Below are 26,838 nucleotides of genomic sequence, written 5' to 3'. Positions count from 1 at the left end.
AAAGTAGGGAAAACCACTAGACCATTCAGGTATGACTTAAATCAAATCCTCTACAATTATACAGAGGAAGTGACAAATAGATTCAAGGGATTAGATCTGATAGATAGAATGCCTGAAGAACTATGGACGGAGGTTCATAAAACTGTACAGGAGGCAGTGATCAAAACCATCCCCAAGAAGAAGAAATTCAAAAAGGCAAAACAGTTGTCTGAGGAGGCCTTACAAATAGCTGAGAAAAGAAGAGAAGTGAAAGGCAAATAAGAAAAGGAAAGATACATCCATCTGAATGCAGAGTTCCAAAGAATAGCAAGGAGAGATAAGAAAACCTTCCTCAGTGATCACTGCAAAGAAATAGAGCAAAACAATAGAATGGGAAAGACTACAGATCTCTTCAAAAAAATCAGAGATACCAAGGGAACATTTCCTGCAAAGATGGGCTCAATAAAGGACAGAAATGGTATGGACCTAACAGAAGCAGAAGATACTAAGAAGAGGTGGCAAGAATACACAGAAAAACTATACAAAAAAATATCTCAATGACCCAGATAACCATGATGGTGTGATCACTCACGTAGAGCCAGACATCCTGGAATGTGAGGTCAAGTGGGCCTTAGGAAGCATCACGATGAACAAAGCTAGTGGAGGTGATAGAATTCCAACTGATCTATTTCAAATCCTAAAAAGATGATACCGTGAAAGTGCTCCACTCAGTATGCCAGCAAATTTGGAAAACTCAGCAGTGGCTACGGGACTGGAAAAAGTCAGTTTTCATTCCAATCCCAAAGAAAGGCAATGCCAAAGAGTGTTCAAACTACCACACAATTGTACTCATCTCACATGCTAGCAAAGTAATGCTCAAAATTCTCCAAGCTGGGCTTCAACAGTATGTGAACCGAGAACTTTCAGACATTCAAGCTGGATTTAGATAATGCAGAGGAACCAGAGATCAAATTGCTAACATCCGTTGGATCATAGAAAAAGCAAGAGAATTCCAGAAAAACATCTACCTCTGCTTTATTGACTGTGCTAAAGCTTTTGACCGTGTGGATCACAACAAACTGTGGAAAATTCTGAAAGAGATGGGAATACCAGACCACCTTACCTGCCTCCTGAGAAATCTGTATGCGGGTCAAGAAGCAATAGTTAAAAGCAGATATGAACAATGGACTGGTTCCTAATTGGGAAAGGAGTACGTCAAGGCTGTATATTGTCACTTGGCTTATTTAACTTACATGTAGAGTACATCATGCAAAATACTGGACTAGATGAAGCACAAGCTGGAATCAAGATTGCCATGAGAAATATCAATACCTCAGATACATAGATGATACCAGCCTTAAGGCAGAAAGCAAAGAGAAACTAAAGAGCCTCTTGATGAAAGTGAAAGAAGAGAGTGAAAAAGCTGGCTTAAAACTCAACGTTTGAAAAACTAAGATCAAAACAAAAAGAAAAAAATGAAAAAAACAAAAAGAAAAAAAAATTAAAAAACAAAAAGAAAAATCAAAAAAAAAAAAAAAAAAGATCATGGCATCTGGTCCCATCACTTCTCACTTCATGACAAAGAGATGGGGAAAAAATGGAAACAGTGACAGACTATTTTCTTGGGCTCCAAAGTCACTGCAGATGGTGACTGCAGCCATGAAATTAAAAGATGCTTGCTCCTTGGAAGAAAAGCTATGACAAACCTACACAGCACATTAAAAAGCAGAGACATGAATGAATGAACTGCTTCCCCGCCTTTGCAGCCCTGTTTCCCCATATCATGGGCTCCTTACCTGGTGGATGTCCAAGTCATCCACCCTTATGACCAAACAGCTAGAGCGCAGGCGGTTCCATGCTGGAGGCCGAAAGACTGTCTGCCGGCCCTGAGAAGGGCTTCTTTCTAGGGGGCTCTTTCGAGGACTGGAGAAAGAATCTAAGTAAAAATAAGAAGGTGGGAAAGAGATTCAGATACACTCAGTTCTCATTAACAGAACTCAGAAAGTAAAAACTCTTAAGATCATTAATGGTACGTGTAGAAAAGAGCTTGTCAACACTGGCAAGCTTCTGGAGGGAACTCAAAAATCATCTTCTCCTTCAGACCAAGGCAACAGAGATGAACACGGAATAGATATGTTAACAGCTGCTCTTCCACATTGCAGCTCTGCCTGGAGACAAACAGGACCCATAAAGAAAAAAAGTCATGAATGTCTCTTGGTGCAATAAAGTTAGCATAATTAGCCAGGCCAGTGCTTTATTGCCACTGGATACTCAAAAGGCAAATGTCAAGTGACAAAGTTACAGGATTCCTCCAGCTCCTCATAACCCACCTGCTTTCCTCCGGAAGGAAGAGTCTGCCCCCAGGTGCCAGGGTGGTTTCAGATCTGTCTCCTGGTGCCACTTCTCCATCTTACTCTGAAATTCTGTCACCAGCCTCTGGGCCCACTGGCCTCGGGTCTCCATGGCCTCACAGTGACGCACCCAGTGTTTGCAGCTATCACCTGTGCAACAAGGCAAAAAGATTTCAGCCTAAGATCATGATCCAATGTCTTAATTATTCTTTTCCATTGGTATAGCTTTCCATAGTTCAGAATCTGATCCCTTACCACCAATCCAAAATTCTCTAAGATAAGAAAAAATTATCCAGTGAGAGCACTCAAGTTCTTCTGGATTCTGTATGTGATTTTTCCTAAGGCTCCCTAAAGGCCAGCTGCTGACTGCTGCATCTTTGACCGTGGACCACTGGAAAGGCTCTAAAATTAGTGGAAGTGAGGGGCAGAGCACAGAATCAAATGCCACATCTCAGGCACTGCCTCCCCTCCTGCTTCTCATCAATGATAAAGAGTCATCAACAGCAGACCCCACAAGTTTCCAGAGATGTCCTCTTGAAAAAAGACTACAGCCAACACCTCTCTGAGCCTGTGCTGCAATCCCAGGCAACCTTCTGCTGGACAATCAGGGGTGAACTCAGGCATCAGTCTTCAACACCTCAGCCACACTAAAACTGCACGCATTCAGCCTTCTCCTACCTGCCCAGTGGAAGGGGTAATAGTCGAATGCCATCTTGCGAAAGGTTAGCTGCATTGCACCACCCATGAGTCTGTTTGCAGAGACACCTACAAAGACAAATAATGGTGAAAAGTAGCATAAGAAACAAAGAGGCCTAAACACCACTTGAAGCACTGAAAAGTCCTCCTGAGGGTCAGCTCCCAGGCCTGGCTGATTCATAAGTGCAGCCAACAGGCTATGATGGTAGGTGATTTGCAAGGCTGAGCTATCCTCTTTTGAACTGCAAAGTATATACTCTAAAATTTGTTTGTTTTAGAAAAGCATATTCCATTGTCTCCGTAAATGGCTGCCCGATATCCAGAGAGGCAAAAGCAGCAGCAAAGCTCAGCATTCCAGAATTCCAATCTTAGGTCTCCCACAGGCACACCTGACAACGTTGACTGACTGGTTCCCCCAAACCCGGCAATACCAGTACCGCTGCCTCTCAATACAACTCCTGGAGAGGCATAAGCCAAACTCTCCAACAAACAGGAACCAATGTTATTTCCTTCCATATCTTAGCTAAAACTGTGATATCGGACAGTCATTATTACACACTGCACATACAAAGAATGATGGAACACAAAACCACTGCACTAACAAGGACATTATAAACAGACAGAAGAGTGTACACAAATTGAAGTTTGTCTGCAATTGGTCAAATATTCTATTGTAGATCCTGAATTCAATTCTGACTAAATGAATGAACTTTCTGTGTTTCTATCTTATCTCTCCAACTGGACTCTAAGCACAGTAAGAACAGGGACTATTTCTTCTCCATATGTGTGATGAAGAACACTTGTCCTGTTCTGCACTTCCATCCTATCCCTTCCTCCCTATTTCCAGGAATGGGAAATACTGTGGGACCATCTAGCTGTCAGCTGGTGCACCTACAATCAGGGAGTCATTTCCACCCAATCTAGGTACTACCACCCCAAGTTCTGGACTATTCACCATCCTACCAAGAGGTAAACCTACACCAATGTTACTGCTGCTCAACCTTTTTGTCATAATTAGTACCTCTTAGGAGCCTGTTGCGGAGGAGCCTGGTAGGCTGTAGTCCGTGGGGTCGCTAAGAGTCGGACACGACTGAGCGACTTCATTTTCACTTTTCACTTTCATGCATTGGAGAAGGAAATGGCAAGCCGCTCCAGTGTTCTTGCCTGGAGAATCCCAGGGATGGGGGAGCCTGGTGGGCTGCCGTCTCTGGGGTCACACAGAGTCGGACACAACTGAAGTGACTTAGCAGCAACAGGAGCCTGTTTAGATGTTTTTTACCTAACTGCCCCTTCCCTATGAAATTTACTACTACAGATACACTGTATATCATACGTACTAAAGCTTATTCCTTTTATTCAATGCAAGGTTAAGAAAGACTGAATAATTTTTTTAAGTTAAAAGATTTGGGACTTCCCTGGTGGTCCAGTGGTTAAGGCTCCACACTACCAGTGCAGGGGGCATGGGCTCAGTCCCTGGTTGGGGAAGATCCTGCATGCCATGTGGACAAATAAATAAATAAATAATTTTTTAAAGTAAAATTAAAGATTTAAAGCTATTAATATTGAATTTAATTTTGTATTTACTGAGTAACTTTTAATGTAATTTATTTCTGATATAAATTATAATGTGTAGAACCATGTATGCATTTTAGCAATTTATATAAATACATAAGTGATATAATCAGATTATTCAAAATTATTTTTGAAATAAACAAAAATTTTTAATTAATTTCTTACAATTATTTTTCATTAACCTTTAACTTTCACTTAATATGAGAAAATAACTTTTGGCTTAACTTTGCTGTTATTGAGTCACTAAGTTGTGTCCGACTCTTCGCTTAACTAGGTGCTAGATATTCATTCAGATGGTGTCAATATTTTCTCAACACAATTAAATTACTGACTTGTTGAACAATTTGTGGAATTAAATAATAAAATATAAACTATTTTTATTTAATTCTCAAAGTTCAAATTACAAAAGTACTAAGCATTAATGGGAATTCCCTGGCAGTCCAATGGTTAAGACTCTGCATTTCCATTGCAGGGGGTACATGTTCAATTCCTAGATAGGGAACTAAGATCTTGCATACCACATGGCATGGCCAAAAAAAAAAAAAAAATACCCTAAGGATTAAATATAAACAACACTGATGAGGCAACCAGTGGCAGCCAAGAAGTATATACAAGCCACCTCTCACCATCTGACTTTGAGATCAAGGACTTTCAAGACTCAAAGTCCGCTAATCACAGCCACCTATTTGCCATAGTTTATAGCCCTAATCTTCTGTGAACTCAATATCAACGTTGCTCATATGATACCCAAGAAAACTCAATAAGAGAAATTAAATACTAAGGAATAAAATTTTGTGAAATAGAGTTAAGCACTGCTATAGCTAAGATTTTTTTCATCCCTGATCCTCACCAAAAAACCAATTTTCAATGTCCAGAACAGGCATGCATCAAGACAGAAAGCTCAGTGGTTGTTCAGAGCTGCAAAATGGGGACTGGCAGCTAGTGGGTACAGAGTTTCTCTTGGGGATGACAAAAATGTTCTCAAATTAGATTGCAGTGATGATCACACAACCCTATGACTACACTTTAAAACACTGAGTTGTATATTCTAAATGGGTGAATGGTATGCTATGTGAATTCTACATCCATAAATATTATGTGCATGCTCAGTCATTTTTAACTCTTTGCAACCCTATGGACTATAGTACTGCAGGCCCTTCTGTCCATTGAATGTTCCCAGCAAGAATATTGTAGTGAGTTGCCATTTCTTTCTCCAAGGTATCTTCCCAACAGAGGGATCGAATGTGTGTCTCCTGCATCTCCTGCACTGCAGGCAGATTTTTTGCCATTGAGCCACTGGGGAAGCCCATCAATAAATAAATATCTGTTTAAAAGAAAAGAGTGGATTTTTACTGCTGAGGGTGATAGCATCCCAGCTGAAAATGTATGACCTCGGCTGCTGGAGGGAGGGCATTTCACAGCCATGCTCCTACTGGATTTGTTTGGAACTAAAAGAACAATTGACTACACAGACTGAACATATTAAAATATGATCTAGAATCAAAGAATTGAAATCAAATTACCAACTATCAACATATATAATTATAAACACATAATCATAGGTGACAAATAGTAAATAGTGTATATAAATGACTAAAATTCTCTAGTGAGATGGTGGGAAGAGGATAGCCTACCCTGAAGAGAGATAAAGAAAGCTTTGGCTCACAGCCCCTAACCTGAGGGAAATAATTAAAGAGGCAAATGACACTCTTTTCCTCATCAACAACTCACCTCCTCCTGGAAGCTGCTCCAGTTTGATTTTAAGAGACAGTGCTGCCCCACCCCAAGCCACCCTGTCCTCAATGACCTACAAAGTTTCCAACAACATCACCTCCAGTACCAAGGGATAGATAAGTGTGTTAGTCAGAGGCCCCAACATCCAGGCTATAGTGTCCTTAAAGAAAAAGCTGACAGATATAGCCGATCCCTAGAGCAGCACTGTCCAAAAGAACTTTCTGTGATGATGGACATCTTCTAGGGTTCATCAGTCAGTTCAGGCGCTCAGTCGTGTCCGACTCTTTGTCACGCCACCTAGGGTCCACAGATTACTTGTAATGTGACTGCCGCAAATGAGGAACTGAATTTTTAACTTTATTTAATTTTGATTTTAATTTAAATAGCCACACGTCTCTCTCTATTTGCTACCATATTGGACAGAGAGTTCTCAATTCAGTTTAGTTCAGTCGCTCAGTCATGTCCGACTCTTTGCGACCCCATGAATCACAGCACGCCAGGCCCCCCTGTCCATCACCAACTCCTGGAGCTCTTACAGCAATGTTATCCAATAGAAATGTAACATAAGCCACATAATTAAAAATTTTCTAGTAGCTACATTAAAAAGGTTTTCTTTCAAAAAGTAAAAATAATTTTATTATTACACTTTAAACCAACATACTCCAAATATTATTACTTAACATGCAATCAATATGAAAATAATTATCAAGGTATTCTGCGTCTTTTTTTGTACTATATCTTTGAAATCCCACATGTATGTTACACTTGTGGGGTTTGGATCAGCAGGACTTGCCTGGTGGTCCAGTGGTTAAGACTCCATGTTTCCAGCGCAGGGGGCATGGGTTTGATCCCTGGTTGGAGAACTAAGATGCCACACGCTGTATGGCACAGCAAAACAAAACTTCACTCAATTTGGATCAGCCCATATTTCAAGTGCCCATTAGTGGCTAGTGGCTGCCATACTGACCAGGACAACTCCAGACAACCTTAGAGCCCTTCCTATAACACGGTTCTTCCTTCTCCTTTCTTCCCAAATCCAAGGGGAAGAATTAAAGTCACAAGAACTCCTCATGTTCCTTGGCCTTTCACACAGTCATATGCCACGCCTGGGTATGGTTGGCTGGGCGTTCTCCCTCTGTCTCATGGAAAATGTCCCTAAAATCCACCGAGTAGATTAATTCAGCTTCATAAATAAATGGGGGCTTCAGGGAGGGCTAGCCATTCACATCTTAGTGTGGATTACAGAACCCTGCTACAGGAAGAAGACAGGGCTCTACACCCTCATCTAGCAAGAGGATGAAACTCTCCAAATGTATTTTTAATAAAGATTTCTGAAAGGAATCATAACAAAACAAAACTCCAAAGCCTTCACAGTAACACTTGGAAGAAATAACCAAACAAAATAATAATTGGTTTAGCAAAGAACCTTCAAAATGAGTGGGTAGCAAACCAGTGAGTGGCAGAAGCCATCTTTACCCTGTCACTGCTCCTTCAGCTCTTTCATCGTGGGAGTGCAGAGAGGCTAAGTCCTTTCAACACCAAGGCAGAGCAGAGCAAGCGGCAATGCAGCTTGGTGACCCAGGAATAAAAGGTAGGTTCCTCCAAGGAAGGTGAGTCTAAGTCTCATGAAGAGGCAAACACAACCTCCAGAGACGATAAGGCAGCCAGAGAACCAGCTACCACACGACAGCATCTAAACCCAGAGCTGGCAGCAAAGGGGAGCCAAGGGGGAGCAAGGAGAACTGACGGAACCAGCAGCAGAGAACTAATAATCCAAACACTGGCCTATGATTAAGGCCCTCCAAGTTCAGTATATTAACTCATTTGAGCCTGATACAACCTGTGAGTAAGAAATGATTTAATTCAAGTTCACAAATGAAGAAACTCAGAGAAGTGAAGGGATTTTCCTAAGACTTATAAAGGAAAGCAATGAGTCAATTACTTTTCATTCTGAATAAACGTGTATGTGTGTTTAATAACAATTGCTCTAATGGATGAAAAAGTATGACAAGAACACACTGTAACCTCTCTGCTTGGGAAGAACACATTTATATATAAACTGACTCAAAGATCTGAAAATTCTGAGGTTTCCAATAGTTGAATTTACCCTCTGGAAAGCTTATAACAGTGGTCAGCAATGCCCACTAGGGAGGGAAAAAAAAGGATACACTGCTTGGGCTCTATTTGGTGAGGTCTGGGAAGAGGCCCAGCCCCTGTATTTTACTGCCTCTCAGGCGGTTCTGTTGGACCCTAAAGGCCGACAAGCAGTAACAGAGAGCTGCCCCAGGAGCGCTGAGACCTGAGGAGGGCTGTGATATGGGAAGCCAACAAAATACCCCAACAGAGTCTGGAAAGAGCCTTCCATCCCCCAGAGCTGCAGGCAGTGATGGGCCGCCCACCCAGGTCGGCCTCGGATACCTGGCTCTCGGGACTGGCTGTCATCACACACGACGTGCAGGTCCAGGCGCGAGATGAGCAGATGGTAGGAGGACTCTTTCACGTCAAATTTCTCAAAGTACTGGCCGAGGCGGCTGCTGCTGCTGCTGCCCTGGCTGCCACCAAACGCCTGGGCCCAGGACTGTTGGGCGCTGGGGGCAGGTGGGGTGATCTATGTGTGACAGAGAAAAGCAAGACGTCCAGACCCGGACAGCGTCCTTGCTGGCCTTCTTTAAGCTTTAGTTCAGCCTGAAGAAAATCACAATTTGATACGATGTCCCTTCCCTCTCATAATCATTCTTTTTAATCACATATACTTTATTATACACTGAATAGCAATATCTCCTAAGTTTTCACTTTTATAGCCTTGAAAAATTTTATACTTGTTTCTTTATATGGCGGAACTTCATTTGCTTTTCTATGTGATAATGATAACAATTATATATGGTATTACATTCATATAAATAAACACACATCTTTTTACTTCTAGCCCATTAAGTCTTTCCTAAGGTACAGTGATGCCCCTCATAACAGTACGCCTGGTAGCTCACATAGGTCTGTCCCGTCTAAACAACCCAAAGAATCCAAAGAAGCCAAATTATAATTAATCTAGTAACTGTCAGAGTCCTGTTTTGACATTTGAACTGCTTTCTAAGCTTCCCTCCCACCCAGAACTTACCTGACTGATGCTAAAACACCTCCTCCAAGAAGTCTTCCCTAAGTACCCTCTCTCAGCCCAGGATCCCTCTGCTCTGTGTTTGGCACACTATTTACCTCTATTATAGCACTTGTCACATCATATTGTAATTACTTGTTTATGGTCCATATTTTAAGACAGCAAGAGCTTCAGGGTCAGGAACAAGAGGCTTTCCAGTGGCCAGCACTGTACACCTAACACACTAGAGGCACCAAATGAAGAGAATACTGGATAAAGGCACAGGCAGAGCCTATGCACACATAGAAGTGAATGACACATTCTCCCAAATAAGCGGAACAAAATCCAGGCTCCACCTATGCTGGTGTGAATTAGGTCTGGCCTGCCATCTCCCCACCACCACCAAGGGTCTCTGTTTCACCTCTAACCTGTATAGGTTCAGGGGCCAGGGTCTTTCTCTGCTGGGCAGCCTTCTCCATGGCCTCACTCAGTGACTCTGCATATTTCATCATAGCCTTGAGCTGCGAGTCCGTTAGCACCCAGAGCAGGTCATCCAACAGGAACATCAGCTTGGAGGCTATCACATTGCAATCTTTGGTCTGGAGGGGTCACAGAGAACACAGGCTTCCACATCTGGTACCATCCCAACTCCTTAAAGTGAGTACTGCCCAACAAATTTCAGAGATGGCTTTTCAATCCTCAATACAAGAAAATATCAAGTACTTTGGAGAGTTAATTTCTTACCAGACTACAAAAGTTTTCTGTGATTAACAAAAAGCAGTAATAATCAACTGCCTATGTCCCCATATACAGGTAAAAATTGCTATTTCCAAAATTAAAATGATGGAAATAGACATGTTCCCTCAATAGTAGATTTTGTGCAACACTGAACTGCAGGTCCTCCCCTTTCAAATGTCATTTCAGGGGCCAATAACACACGAAGAGGAGGAAACACCAACTCCAGCACTGTCTGGGAGAACAAAAGATGGACGTTTTCGTGAGGACAGAGAACACACTCACTCTTCTCTTGAGGGCTATCTGGATCCTGCCTTGGTTGGTAATCAGCCTCAACGGAGTGCTGACTGGGTCCTGATCACCATTGTCTGTAGCATCTGCCTCAATTCGAAGTGTTTGCCAAGTTATTTCCTTAAATGTTAAAACCTAGAAGGAAAAAAAGTAAAATCCCTTAACGTTGTGGATGAAATTAATCAAGAGGCAGGAAGTCCAAGGGGACAAGACTATCGAGGCAGAGACCCCACCATTCTTAGCTGGGACCCTGCTCACAGAAGGCAGTGCATCACAAATTCTTAGATGAGGAAAAGGGCTTCTTGGGCTCCCAAGAATGGGGAAGCCTTTGACCCAAGACAGGAGTACAGTCATTGGGAATTTGCTATATGACACAGGGAGCTAGAAGGCTGGGATGGAGTGGAAGGTGGGAGGGAGGTCAAAGGAGGGGACATGTGTATACCTAAGGCTGATTCACATTGATGCATGGCAGAAACCAACACAATACTGTAGAACAATTATTCCCCAATTAAAATAAAAAAATTTTTTTTAATGAATCCTTTGAACCCTCCCGTTCTCCCCCCTTGCAATGGCAGGGCTGTCACCTCTCCTCGGTGTGGGTCAGTGATGCGGGTGAAGCGGAGGTCACTCTGCTGCCAATTGGGGTTGACACTATAGCCCTGGAGCTGCCACAATTCAAAAGAAGCGTGGAAGGCCTTGGAGTGAATCTTGATGGTGATGGAGTTGACCATGATGAACATCCCCTCCACCACCTTCTCAGCAAAGCCATACTCACTAGGACAAACAAGGCAGGATCAATATTCAGGACCATGTGAGACTTTGGCATTAGCACACCTTTTTCCTTTTCTGGTTGTCCCATGCCTTGCAGGATCCTAGTTTCCTAACAGGGGGTTTGAACCCAGGCCCAGGCAGTTAAAATGCTGAGTCCTAACCACTGGACAACAGAGAATTCCCTCTACATACTCTTTATAATGGAAGACTTAAGACTTTTAATAATGCCTGTCTTTAGATGCTAGAACTGTGGACGGTTTTTTCAAAGTTCTCTCCTCCCACTTCTGCTTTATATTTTTTAAATTTCTAAAATTTTTATGATGATGCAGTACTCTTTCTGATGAGCTTTTTCTTTTTTAAGAATGGAATAAAAGAAAGAGTTGACCTGGAAACAATCTCCTTCTGGTTAGAATAAGTTGAAAAAAATATTTTCCAAGTCCACAAACTACCTGAATAAATATTTGACTATTGTCTGTGAGGAGAGATATTATCACTACAGAAAGGAAACAGTCGGTTTCAATAATGTCTTCAAAGACAGAACATGCTCTGTGAAAGCGGTGAAAGAGGAAAGAGGTACAGCCAGATGAGCGTGAGGTTTAACCCTGTGAAATCAAGTCAAGAACAGACCCACCTCTGCCTGTCAAACCCACCCCAGAGAGCACAGCTGTACGTCACAGAGGCCAAAACAGCAGGTAGAGAAATGAAGGCCATCCTTAAAGTCCTTCTAGACATGGAAAACACAGACATTCTTGACATGCCAGTGACACAGTTTTCATTATAACAGATAAAAAGGTCTGGGAATTATAAACTGAATACACACACATACACACACACACACACACACATATCTCTCTGCAATTTATATCACAAAGCGCTAATATCTCTAATATAGAAAGAGTTTCACAAAACTGAAAAGAAAAAGACCAATAGCCCAATACAAATGGGACAAAGTAGGGACAGTTCACAGAAAAATAAATGCAAATAGATATTAAAGATAAAAAGATGTTCCACCTCACTCATGTATCAAAACTACACTGAGAGTCATTTGATTCAGGACAAAAATGACAGTGAAGTAGGGAAAATTCAATAACGGTGCGTGGTCAGTTTGAGGCTAAACGTAAAAAGAAAAAATAATGTTGACCTTCATCTTGCATCAAATGAACAAAAAACCAGTTTCAAGATTGACTGTAGATCTAAATGTGAAAGGTCAAATAATACAGCTAGAAGAAAACATAGGAGAATATCTTCACGCCTTGAGATAGGAAAAGATTCCTTAAATAAAACACAAAAAGCACCAACCATAAAGGGAAATAAAGATATATAGGACCACAGTGGAATAATGTGTGATCAATAAAAAAATAACATTAGGAGTGATAAGACACCTACACAGTAAGAGAAGATATGTGTAATACATGTATGTAACCAAGGACTTGTTTCCAGAATATAAAAAGAACTTCTACAAATTAAAGAGAAAAATATAAATAACCCCCAAAATAAATGGGAGAAAACATCAATGCTTTATGAAAGAGGATATTTGAAAGTCTAATAACTCATCAAAAAATGTAAACTAAAAATAAAATTTGACACAACTATTAGGTGGTTAGAATAAAAAGAGAGACAAGACTAAGTGCTAACAGATGGAACGCTTATGTACTGCTGGGGCGAAACTGGTGTAAGTGCTTTGGAAAACTGTTCAGCAGTATGAACTAAAACAGAACATATGCATAGCCTACGACCCTGCAACTCTACTGTCAGTTCAGTTCAGGTCAGTTCAGTCGCTCAGTCGTGTCCGACTCTTTGCGACCCCATGAATCGCAGCATGTCAGGCCTCCCTGTCCATCACCAACTCCCAGAGTTCACTCAGACTCACGTCCATCGAGTCAGTGATGCCATCCAGCCATCTCATCTTCTGTCGTCCCCTTCTCCTCCTGCCCCCAATCCCTCCCAGCATCAGAGTCTTTTCCAATGAGTCAACTTACTGTAGATACATACAAATTAGAAATGTGTACGTATGTTCACTAAGAAGCATGCATAAGAATGTTGATAGCATTACTATTCTTTTTTCTTTAGTTAAAAGTTAAATTTTTAACTTACATATAGAAAAGATCATTCTTTGCAGGATACACATACAAGGTTTTGACAAATGCATAAAGTCACGTATTAACTACCACACTCATGAAAAAGGACAGTCCTATGTAGCAACAGTATGCTAAATAGCCAGAAAGTAGAAACAAATGAAATGTCCATCTACAACAGAATAGATAATTGTGGCATGTAATGGAATATCATATAGTAATGAGGATTAATGAAAAATAACTACAGGTAACCACATGGATGATTTTTAAAAACATCATGCTGAGCTAAAAGTATGTAGATACAAATGACAACGTATTATATTATTACATTTATATAAATTTAAAAATAGGGAAACTAATGAGTAAACTTCCAGATTTCAAGCTGGTTTTAGAAAAGGCAGAGGAACCAGAGATCAAATTGCCAACATCCACTGGATCATTGAAAAAGCAAGAGAGTTCCAGAAAAACATCTATTTCTGCTTTACTGACTATGCCAAAGGCTTTGACCGCGTGGATCACCACAAACTGTTCAAAATTCTGAAAGAGATGGGAATACCAGACCACCTGACGTGCCTCTTGAGAAACCTGTATGCAGGTCAGGAAGCAACAGTTAGAACTGGACATGGAACAACAGACTGGTTCCAAATAGGAAAAGGAGAACGTCAAGGCTGTATATTGTCACCCTGCTTATTTAACTTATATGCAGTTCACATCATGAGAAACGCCGGGCTGGAAGATGCACAAGCTGGAATCAAGATTTCTGGGAGAAATATTAATAACCTCAGATATGCAGATGACACCACTCTTATGGCAGAAAGTGAAGAGGAACTAAAAAGCCTCTTGAAGAAAGTGAAAGAGGATGGCGAAAAAGTTGGCTTAAAGCTCAACATTCAGAAAACTAAGATCATGGCATCTGGTCCCATCACTTCAGGGGAAACAGATGGGGAAACAGTGGAAACACTGTCAGACTTTATTTTTCTGGGCTCCAAAATCACTGCAGATAGTGATTGCAGCCATGAAATTAAAAGATGCTTACTCCTTGGAAGGAAAGTTATGACCAACCTAGATAGCATACTCAAAAGCAGAGACATTAATTTGCCAACAAGGTCCATCTAGTCAAGGCTATGGCTTTTCCAGTGGTCATGTACAGATGTGAGAGTTGGACTGTGAAGAAAGCTGAGCGCCGAAGAATTGATGCTTTTGAACTGTGGTGTTGGAGAAGACTCTTGAGAGTCCCTTGGACTGCAAGGAGATCCAACCAGTCCATTCTAAAAGAGATCAGCCCTGGGTGTTCTTTGGAAGGAATGATGCTAAAGCTGAAACTCCAGTACTTTGGCCACCTCATGCAAAGAGTTGACTCATTGGAAAAGACTGATGCTGGGAGGGATTGGGGGCAGGAGGAAAAGGGGACGACAGAGGATGAGATGGCTGGATGGCATCACCGACTCGATGCACATGAGTTTGGGTGAACTCCAGGAGTTGGTGATAGACAGGGAGGCCTGGCGTGCTGCAATTCATGGGGTCGCAAGGAGTCGGACACGACTGAGCAACTGAACTGAACTGAACGTATGGTATTAAAAATGAGGATAAAGTTATCCTTGAGGTGGGTATGACTAGGAAGGGCCCAGCAGGCTTTTGGGATTCTGGAAGTGGTCTACTTTTGATGTGTTAACTGTAAAGAATCACTAAGCTGCACATTTATGATTTATGTACCTCAATCAGTTCAGTGCAGTCACTCAGTCATGTCCAATTCTTGGTCTGCAGCACGCCAGGCCTCCCTGTCCATGTACCTCAATATACTTGACCAAGAAACCACACAGAAATACCATGTGTCATCTTTAGATTAGGCAAAAATCCTAAAGTTTGACATTACTGTCCGTTGGCAAGGTTCCTGGACCTTTCAAGGAGATCAAACCAATCAATCCTAAAGGAAATCAACCTTGAATATCCACTGAAAGGAATGATGCTGAAGCTGAAGCTCCAAAACTTTGGCCACATGATGGGAAGAGCCAACTCACTGGAAAAGACCCTGATGCTGGGAAAGATTGAGGACAGGAGGAGAAGGGGACGACAGAGGATGAGATGGTTGGATGGCATCACCAACTCAATGGACATGAGTTTGAGCAAACTCCAGGAGATAGTGAAGGACAGGAAAGCCTGGCATGCTGCGGTCCATGGGGTCAAAAAGAGTCGGACATGACTGAGTGACTGAACAATAACAACAAAGTTTTCCAGAAAACAAGAACTCAAAACATTGCTGGTGGTAACACAAAACTATAAAATCCTTACAAAGGGAAATTTAGCAATGTCTATCAAATGCATTTTCCCTTTGACCTAGCAGTCCCTCTCCCAGGAGTATATTCTAAAATATGCTAGCAAAAAGAGTGGAAACAAATCAAATGTCTACCAACTGATGAATGGATAAGTAAAATGTGGTATATCCATACAATAGAATGTTGTTCAGCCATAAAAGGAATAAAGTACTCATATATGCTACAACATAGCTGAACCTTGAAAACATTATGTTAAGAGAAAGACACCAACCTCAAATGACCACATAATGTACTATTCCATCTATACAAAATGATCAGAATAAATACAGAAAGTACATTTATGGTTGCCTAAGGCTTAAAACAGTATGAAAAGGCAAAAAGATAGAACACTGAAAGATGAACTCCCCAGGTTGGTGGGTGTCCAGTATGCTACTGGAGATCAGTGGAGAAATAACTCCAGAAAGAATGAAGAGACAGAGCCAAAGCAAAAACAACACTCAGCTGTGGACGTGACTGGTGATAGAAGGAAAGTCTGATGCTGTAAAGAGCAATACTGCATAGGAACCTGGAATGTTAGGTCTATGAATCAAGGCAAATTGGAAGTGGTCAAACAGGAGATGGCAAGAGTAAACATTGACATTTTAGGAATCAGTGAACTAAAATGGATGGGAATGGGTGAATTTAATTCACATGACCATTATATCTACTACGCTGGGCAAGAACCCCTTAGACGAAATGGAGTAGTCATTATAGTCAACAAGAGTTTGAAATGCAGTACTTGGATGCAATCTCAAAAACAACAGAATGGTCTCTGTTTGTTTTCAAGGCAAACCGTTCAATATCACAGTAATCCAAGTCTATGCCCCAACCAGTAACACTGAAGAAGCTGAAGTTAAATGGTTCTATGAAGACCCACAAGACCTTCTAGAACTAACACCCAAAAAAGATGTCCCTTTCATTATAGGGGACTGGAATGCAAAAGTAGGAAGTCAAGAAACACCTGGAGTAACACGCAAATTTGGCCTTGGAGTACAGAATGAAGCAGGGCAAAGGCTAATAGAGTTTTGCCAAGAGAATGCACTGGTCATAGCAAACTCCTTCTTCCAACAACACGAGAGAAGAATCTATACATGGACATCACCAGATGGCCAACACTGAAATCAGACTGATTATATTCTTTGCAGCCAAAGACGGAGAAGCTCTATACAGTTAGCAAAAACAAGACCAGAAGCTGACTGTGGCTCAGATCACGAACTCCTCATTGCCAAATTCAGACTGAAATTGAAGAAAGTAGGGAAAACCACTAGACCATTCAGGTATGACCTAAATCAAATCCCTTATGATTATACAGTGGAAGTGAGAAATAGATTTAAGGGCCTAGATCTGATAGAGTGCCTGATGAACTATGGATGGAGGTTCGTGACACTGTACAGGAGACAGGGATCAAGACAATACCCAAAAAAACAGAAATGCAAAAAAGCAAAATGGCTGTCTCAGGAGGCCTTTCAAATAACTGTGAAAAGGAGAGAAGCAAAAAGCAAAGGAGAAAAGGAAAGATATATCCACTTGAATGCAGAATTCCAAAGAATAGCAAGGAGAGATAAGAAAGCCTTCTTCAGTGATCAATGCAAAGAAATAGAGGAAAACAAGAGAATTGGAAATACCAGAGATCTCTTCAAGAAAATTAGAGATACCAAGGAACATTTCATGCAAAGATGGGCTCAATAAAAGACAGAAACAGTATGGACCTAACAGAAGCAGAAGATATTAAGAAGAGGTGGCAAGAATACACAGAAGAACTGTATAAAAAAGATCTTAATGGCACAGATAATCATGATGGTATGATCATTCCCCTACAGCCAGACATCCTGGATTGTGAAGTCAAGTGGTCCTTAGGAAGTATCACTACAAACAAAGCTAGTGGAGGTGATGGAATTTCAGCTGAGCTATTTCAAATCCTAAAAGGTGATACTGTGAAAGTGCTGCACTCAATATGCCAGCAAATTTGGAAAACTCAGCAGTGGCCACAGGACTGGAAAAGGTCAGTTTTCATTCCAATCCCAAAGAAAGGCAATGCCAAAGAATGCTCAAACTACTGCACAATTGCACTCATCTCACACGCTAGTAAAGTAATGCTCAAAATTCTCCAAGCCAGGCTTCAGCAATACATGAACCGTGAACTTCCAGATGTTCAAGCTGGTTATAAAAAAGGCAGAGGAACCAGAGATCAAATTGCCAACATCCGCTGGATTATTGAAAAAGCAAGAGAGTTCCAGAAAAACATCTATTTCTGCTTTATTGACTATGCCAAAGCCTTTGACTGTGTGGATCACCACAAACTGTTCAAAATTCTGAAAGAGATGGGAATACCAGACCACCTGACCTGCCTCTTGAGAAACCTGTATGCAAGTCAGGAAGCAACAGTTAGAACTGGACATGGAACAACAGACTGGTTCCAAATAGGAAAAGGAGAACGTCAAGGCTGTATATTGTCACCCTGCTTATTTAACTTATATGCAGAGTACATCATGAGAAACACTCGACTGGATGAAGCACAAGCTGGAATCAAGATTGCTGGGAGAAGTATCAATAACCTCAGATATGCAGATGACACCACCCTTATGGCAGAAAGTGAAGAAGAACTAAAGAGCCTCTTGATGAAAGTGGAAGAGGAGAGTGAAAAAGTTGGCTTAAAGCTCAACATTCAGAAAACTAAGATCATGGCATCCAGTCCATCACCACATGGCAAATAGATGGGGAAACAGTGGAAACAGTGGCTGATTTTAGTTTTGGGGGCTCCAAAATCACTGCAGATGGTGATTGCAGCCATGAAATTAAAAGATGCTTACTCCTTGGAAGGAAAGTTATGACCAACCTAGACACCATATTAAAAAGCAGAGACATTACTTTGCCAACAAAGGTCTGTCTAGTCAAGGCTATGGTTTTTCCAATAGTCATGTATGAATGTGAGAGTTGGATTATAAAGAAAGCTGAGTGTCAAAGAATTGATGCTTTTGAACTGTGGTGTTGGAGAAGACTCTTGAGAGTCCCTTGGACTGCAAGCAGATCCAACCAGTCCATCCTAAAGGAGATCAGTCCTGAGTGTTCATTTGAAGGACTGATGTTGAAGCTAAAACTCCAATACTTTGGCCACCTGATACAAAGAACTGACTCACTGGGAAAGACCCTGATTTGGGGAAAGACTGAAGACAGGAGAAGAGGATGACAGAGAATGAGATGGTTGGATGGCATCACCAACTCAATGGACATGAATCTGAGTAAACTCCAGGAGTTGGTGATGGACAGGGAGGCCTGGCGTGCTTCAGTCCATGGGATCGCAAAGAGTCAGACACGACTGAGTGACTGAACTGAACTAATTAATAGAGAACTTGCTACATAAACTATGATGCCTCTATAAAATATACTGAGTATTTTGCAGGTACAAAAAGGAATAAGAAGCATCTCCTTATATACATCTATGAAGTGATCTCCAGGATATACTTTTAAAAGAAAAAGGCAATGTGTCAAGTGTTTATGGTATGTTACATTTTGTGTAAAAAATGGAGTAGGGACAACATACGTACATATAACATACCTTTTTTATAGTTTTAACTTTGAAACTGTGTAATTTTACATAGTTTAAAAAGTAAATTAAAAACATTTTACAAATTTAAAACAAACTGATATAAAACTCTTAGAAGATAGCATAAGAGAAAACCTAGATGGTACTGGGTATAGCAATTACATTTTAGATACAACACCAAAGGCACAATTCATGAAAGAAATAACAGCTACACTGGACTTCATTAAAGTTTCAAAATCTGCTCTGTGAAAGACAATGTCAAGAGAATAAGACCACTCATAGACTAGAATATATCGCAAAAAGACACATCTGATAAAAGACTGTTATCTGAAATACACAAAGAACTGTTAAAAGTCAACAATAAAAAGACAACCCAATTAAAACATGGGCCAAAGACCTTCATAGATACCTTATGAAAGACGTACAGATGGCAAAGAAGCATATGTCTTATAAGCTCTACATCATATGTTATTAGGGAAACGGAAATGAGAACAACAGTGAGATTCCACTACACACCTATTAGAATGACCAAAACCCAAACTGCTGACAACACTAAATGCGGAGAATTCCATGGACAGAGAAGCCTAGCAAGCTACCCCATGCGTCCATGGGGTCGCAAAGAGTCAGACACGACTGAGCGACTTTCATTAATTACTAATCCAAATGCTGACAAGGACATGGAACAGCAGGAACTCTCATTCGCTGCTAGTAATAATGTAAAATAGTAAGTCACTTTGGGAAGACAGTTCTGTGGTTTCTTCCAAAACTGAACCATACTCTTATCATATGATCCAGCAATCATGCTCCTTTATATACACTCAAAGGAATTTAAAAGTTAAAGTCCACACATGGACATTTATAGCAGTTTTATTCATAATTGCCAAAATTTGGCAACAAACAACCAAGATGCTGTAACTATTAAATGGATAAACTGTGGTACATCCAGACAATGAAATATTTTTCAGCACTAAAAAGAAATGAGCCACAGAGTCATAAAAAGACATGGAGGAAACTTAAATGCATATTATTAAGTGAAAGAAGGCAATCTAAAGAGATGGAATCATCATGGAAAAGGAAAAACTATGGAATAGTGAAAAGACCAGTGGTTGCCAGGGGTTGGAGCAGGGAGAAGGATGACTAAGTGGAGCACAGAGGATTTTTAGGGCAGTGAAAATACACTGTACGATACTGTAACAGTGCATGCATGTCACTATACACGTGTCCAAGCCTACAGAATGTCCCACCAAGGGTGAACCTCAAGGTGAAGTATGAACTTTGTGTGATTATGAGGTGTCAGTGTAAGTTCATCTGTCATAATAAATATGCCACTCTGGTTGGCGGAGGTCCATAATGGGGGAGGCTCCGCGTGTGTTGAGAGCAGGGGGTATTTGGGAAATCTCTGCTCCTTCCTCTTAGTACTACTATTTATACCTAAAACTGCTCTAAAAAATCTGTCCTAAAAAATGAATTCCTATGTATGTCAAGTTGGTACCCAACCATACAAAGAATGATTTCAAGTAATTTTATTTATTTTTTTAAGATTTTTTTAATGTGGATCATTTTTTAAGTCTTTATTGAATTTGTTACAATATTGCTTCTGTTTTATATCGTTTTTTTGGCTGTGAGGCATGAGGGATCTTAGCTCCCCCACCAGTGGTCACACCCCGCCCCCTGCACTGGAAGCACCACCAGGGAAGACCCTCAAGTAATTTTAAAACACAGTATTTTGACTATATATATCTAATGGAATATATCATAAGGTTAAAGCAAATACATGGGAATTCCCTGGTGATCCAGTGGTTAGGATTCTGCACTCTTAATGCCAAAGGCCTGAGTTCAATCCTTGGTTGGGGAACTGAGATCCCGTAAGCCATGCAGTGTGGCCAAAAATAAAAAACACATATTCACACACACAAAAAGCTACTGCATTCAGTAGTCTTATTGGTAGTTATATTAGTCTTTGTTATTTTTGAAACTATTAAAAAGTGAATTATTTATTATAAAATGTTGTTAGAACAAAATTTAGCATATGAACAAAAATGCAAATATTTCTGGTTCAAGATGGCAGAGTAGAAGGATATGTGCTCCTCTCCTCTTGTGAGGGCACCCAAATCACAACCAGCTGTTGAGTAACTATCAACAGGACACTGGAAACTATCAAAAAAGATACCCTACATTCAAAGACAAGAAGCCACAGCGAGATGGTAGGAGGGGCACAATCATGATGAAATCAAATCCCATACCCTCTGGGTGGATGACCCACAAACTAGAGAACAATAACACCAAAGAAGCTCTCCCACTGCTGTGAACCCGTTGGGCTTCCCAGCCAATTCCTAAAGGGACTGCCAATTCCCAGATTCCCCAGGGAATCTCATCTTGAAGGCCAGCAGGATTGGATTACAAGACTTCCACAAGACTGGGGGAAACATGAGACTCCAGTCTTGGAGGGCACAAACAAAATTTTCCACATACCAAGACTCAGAGGAAAGGAGCTAGTGTTGGAGGGTCTCCTGTGGAGGAGGTGTGGGTCAGGAGGGGCTCACCACAGGCATGGGGGCACCCAGCCTGGAAGGTCCTCCTTGGGGTATACCCTCTTGGAGGTTGCCAGCACCCAACCATAGACCTAGAGGGTTGGGTCGCCTTAGGCCAAAAAAATACTAAGGAGGGAGCATAATCCCACCCACCAGCAGATAATTGGATTAAAGCTTTACTGAGCAAGGCCCTGCTCACCATAGCAAGACCCAGTTTCTCCACCACCAATCCCTCCCCCGAGGAAGCTTACACAAGCCTCTTAGCCTCCTCCATCAGAAGCCAGATAGAAGCAAGAAGAACCACAGTCCCACAGAGACTAAAACAAAAACCACATTACAGAAACTTAACCACCATGAAAAAGCAGAAAGTTATGTCCCAAATGAAGGGACAAGATAAAACCCTAGAAAAACAACTGAATGTGGAGAAGGAAATGGCAACCCACTCCAGTACTCTTGCCTGGAAAATCCCATGGATGGAGGAGCCTGGTAGGCTACAGTCCATGGGGTCACAAAGAGTCGGACACGACTGAGCAACTTCAAAAAAAAAAAAAAAAGAAAAACAACTGAATGAAGTGAAGATAGGCAACCTTCCAGAAAAAGAATTCAGAAAAATGATAGTGAAGATCTTTCAAGATCTCAGAAAAAGAATGGAGGCAAAGATTGAGAAGATGCAAGAAATGTTTACCAAAGACTCAGAACTAAAGAACAAACAAACAGAGATGAATAATATACTAGAAGGAATCCATAGCAGAATAACTGGGACAGAAGAATGGATAGGGCTTCCCTGATAGCTCAGCTGATAAAGAATCCGCCTTCAATGCAGGAGATCCCGGTTCGATTCCTCGGTCGGGAAGATCTGCTGGAGAAGGGATAGGCTACCCACTCCAGTATTCTTGGGCTTCCCTTATGGCTCAGCTGGTAAAGAATCTGCCTGCAATGCGGGAGACCTGGGTTCAATCCCTAGGTTAGGAAGATCCCCTGGAGATGGGAAAGGCTACCCACTCCAGTATTCTGGCCTGGAGAATTCTATTGACTGTAAAGTCCATTGGGTCGCAAAGAGTTAGACACAGACTGGATGATTTTAACTTTCCCTTTCAAGAACGGATAAATGACCTGGGGGATAGAATGGTGAAAATCACTGCTACAGAACAGAATATAGAAAAAAGAATGAAAAGAAATGAAGACAGTCTAAGAGACCTCTGCGACAACAATAAACACACTAACATTTGCATTGTAGGGGTCCCAGAAGGAGAAAAGAGAAAGGACCTGAGAAAATATTTGAAGAGATAATAGCTGCAAACTTCCCTAACATGATAAAGGAAACAGTCAAGAAAGTCCAGGAAGCACAGACAGTCTCAGGCAGGGTAAACCCGAGAAGGAACACACTGAGACACATAATAATCAAACTTAGAAAAATTAAAGACAGAGCTGTGCTTAGTCGCTCAGTCGTGTGCAACTCTTTGCTACCCCATGAGGCTCCTCTGACCAAGGGGATTCTCCAGGCAAGAATACTGGAGTGGGTTGCCACACCCTCCTCCAAGGGAATCTTCCCAACCCAGGGATAGAACCCTGGTATCCCACATTGCAGGCGGATTCTTTACATCTGAGCCACCAGGGAAGCCCTAAAAAATATTAAAAGCAACAAGGGAAAAGGAAGGGAACTCCCATCAGGCTATATTCTGAACAGAAACTCTACAAGCAAGAGAATGGCATGATACATTAAAAATGATGAAAGGGAAGAACGTAAACCAAGAATACTTTATGAAGCAAGAATCCCCTTTAGATTTGATGGAGAAATCAAAAGCCTTCCAGACAAGCAAAAGTTAAGAGAATTTAGCACCATCAAACCAGCTTTACAACAAATGCTAAAGGAACTTCTCTAGGCAGGAAACAAGAGAAAATAAACCCAAAACAATTAAGGAAATGGTAAAAGGATCATATATATGGATAATTACCTTAAATGTAAATGGATTAAATGCCCTAATCAAAAGACATAGACCAGCTGAGCAGATGAAAACAGGTGGGTGTATGCATTTTCACTTACCACATCACTCTGCTTGACCCCCCAAATTGTATGTAGTTATTTTATATTGTTAGGTTAACAATGTTGCCATTATGGCTTGCAATTGTAATTGTCTTTTATTTTTTGTCTGGCTATTGATTATGAATATTGATAAACATCTTTCACTACTGTGATTACTCACAATACCATTGTATTGTGATCGGTCAACAGAAAAATAATAGAATTCTATATCACCAAAACTATCATTTAATAGAAGATCCTGGAATACTTTTTAAAATTCATATGCATACCAGAATTATCTTGGAATTTTTTGAAAAATACCAATGTCCAGTTGTTGCTTTTTTTCACCAGAGTTCCAGATATGTCTCTAATGAGCAGCCACGTTTAAACAACTGGACTATATGTGGGGCTTTTACTTTTACCTAGTTTGCTTCACTTCTCTACTTGATACTCAGTGCTCCCATTTCATTTAGCTTGTTTTCCAGTTTCTTCATCTCTCCTTTTATTTTTTTTTATATTCTTTCTCAAGCCTTTATCAAGCATAGTAGAAAAGTTCTTGTATACCTTTATATATATAATACGTATAACATATATTTTAGAAAACTTGTAAATTTTTGCCTAACTAAAAAATTTAAGACATTTTGATTCCACTTGTTTGACTTATTATGAATAGAATGTTATTTTTCTCATCTAAAAAAATAGATATGCAACAAGCAACAAAGGTAGCACAGGGAACTACCGTCAGTATCTTGTGATAATCTATAATGGAAAATAATTTCCAAAATAACATATGTGTATATGTGTAACCGAATCACACACCAAAAAAGGAATTCTACTTTTTTTTTTTTTTTGACTATAACAAGAATGCTTTATTATAGATTATTGAATGTATGAAATAACACTGATTGGAGTGACAAGAACAAATTTGTATTTCACCCTTAGCATTCATAACTTATTTTTAAGTTCATGGCTTTTATATGTGTGTGTGTGTGTGTGTATATATATATATACACTTTAAGTGTAATGTGGAAAATTCTAAGTATTTGTTAAATCTGAGGTTATTACATGGCAGCCATTATAGTTTCTAAGTAAGCTAGAAATTTTTAAGAATTTAATTTATTGTTAGAAAAATTTGTGCATATACTTTATTGAACACCTTTGGTATGCACTTTTGATGATTTTCTTTTGTTTTGTCATATCTTTTGTAATGGTGTTTTACATTTTTTTAATTATAATGGTAAAGTTATAGAGACAACTGAAAGCAAAGAGAGATTTTAGCCTGCTCATGAATAGCTAGACTGACATTCGTGTGTAATGAGCTATCTACTACTTTTTGAAATTTAGCAACGTTTATCTTTTTGCCAGCTTTTCTAAATGTCCTATGGACATCTAATAATGAAATATGAGATATAAAATTTTAAATATATTTGTATGTGATATAAAAATAATATAAATTAATAGAAATAGAAATCTATTATATTTAAATTATTAATGACATCATTCAAGATGCTCCTATTCTTATTTTTTATGCACTTGATAAAATATTCTCAGAAAAATGTTAACACGTCTCACTATGATTATGTATTTTTTCTTTCCCTTATATTTCTTCTGATTTTTGCTTTGTTTCTTTGTTGTTAGGTGTCTAATGGTTTATGATGTCTATCTTCTTTGTCATTAAAAATATTCATCTTTGTTTCACTTAAAAATAAATTAATTTTAAAAATGCAAATTGTAAATCTAAAAAGTTACTCAAAATCCTTTTTTTCAATTTGAGAAATTCAAGATGTTATCATGAATTATTTTTATCTTTCTTAAAAAATACTTTTTCCCTAGAACTGAAAAGGCTTTAAAGCAGTGACGACCCAATGAATACAATTCTTCCCAGACTATTGTCTCTAACTAAATATTCATAACATTTCTCACTAAAAAGAATCAGGTTCCTTGGAGGAATGTCTGATTCCAGGTATGAGGTAAGGATAAAAAAGAAGAGAGTAAGAGAAGCCTGATTTGTTCTGTACAAAAACAGAAAGATTACTGGGATCTTGTCTAAAGGACACAGGTGATATTGAAAGGCTCTCACGGGCCAAAGATGGGGACAACTGAACGTCAGAAAGAATAATGACTGCAATGGTGTCATGTACTTGACACTACACAACAAATACATCTTATAAGAACACATCAACATTGGACGTAAAGAACGTAAAAGCACATGAAAAATGAACAATGAATGTAAAATAGTAAATCAACCAGGAAATGTTCAACGGTTTGTTAAAAAGTTAAATCCTCACCTACCATTCCATCCAACTATTCCGTTCCTAGCCAAGAGAGATAAAAGCACATGACCTCACAGTAACTTGTATATGAATTTTTATAGCAGCATTACTTGCAATAGCCAAAAAATGGAAATAAAATGAACATTAACAAGTGAGTAGATAACAAGTTGTGATCTACTTACACATGGAATGTTACTCAATAATCAAAAGAATGAACTGGGCTTCCCTGGTGGCTCAGTGGTAAGGAATCTGCCTATCAGTGAAGGAGACAAGGGTTTGATCCCTGATCTGGGAAGATCCCACATGCCACAGAGCACAGCAATAAAGACCCAGCACGGCTATAAATACTAAATAAATAAACTAAATAGAATAAATAAAAGGAATGAACTATCGACAAACTCAACAGCATGGATGAATCTCAAAATAATTATGCTGAACAAAAGAAGCCACTAAAAACTAGTACATACTTCACGATTTCACTTAGAAAACATAGAAAATGCAAACCGATCTATACTGACAGAACATCACTGCCTGGGGATGGAAGGGGAAAGGGCAGGGAGATCAACAATAGGTTTGAGGGAATGGATAGGTTATTATCTTGACTGTGCTGATGGTTGCATGGACATATACATATACCCAAACTTACCAAACTGTAGATTTTATATATGTACAGTCTATTCTCCCTCAATTACACCTTAATAATGATGTAAAAAGTACATGGATTTGAAACAATAAACTGCCTTCACTTTTCCCCACCCAAAAGAAATCTCTTCAGAGATTATTAGGGTGTCAATTTATAAATCTTAAATTTGCTAAATAAAGGTAAAGAATTCAGTATATCCTGACATTCCTGTACACAC

General features: G+C 40.0%; 1 protein-coding gene across 1 annotated transcript in view; it reads right to left on the bottom strand.

The window, feature by feature from the left end:
• BLTP3A (bridge-like lipid transfer protein family member 3A) overlaps positions 1–26,838 on the bottom strand; it is a 72,933-nt gene that overhangs the window by 22,582 nt on the left and 23,513 nt on the right. Inside the window, exons 5-11 of the mRNA XM_061399026.1 lie at positions 11,034–11,223; positions 10,444–10,584; positions 9,852–10,022; positions 8,751–8,940; positions 3,009–3,095; positions 2,310–2,480; positions 1,776–1,915 (exon numbers count right to left, since the gene is read on the bottom strand). Of these exons, the coding sequence (XP_061255010.1) occupies positions 1,776–1,915; positions 2,310–2,480; positions 3,009–3,095; positions 8,751–8,940; positions 9,852–10,022; positions 10,444–10,584; positions 11,034–11,223 (1,090 nt within the window). The remainder of the gene's footprint in view (positions 1–1,775; positions 1,916–2,309; positions 2,481–3,008; positions 3,096–8,750; positions 8,941–9,851; positions 10,023–10,443; positions 10,585–11,033; positions 11,224–26,838) is intronic.

The sequence above is a fragment of the Bos javanicus genome, chromosome 23, assembly GCF_032452875.1.
Source record: "Bos javanicus breed banteng chromosome 23, ARS-OSU_banteng_1.0, whole genome shotgun sequence".
Taxonomy (NCBI): domain Eukaryota; kingdom Metazoa; phylum Chordata; class Mammalia; order Artiodactyla; family Bovidae; genus Bos; species Bos javanicus.
This window is presented reverse-complemented; position numbering and strand designations above follow the sequence as displayed.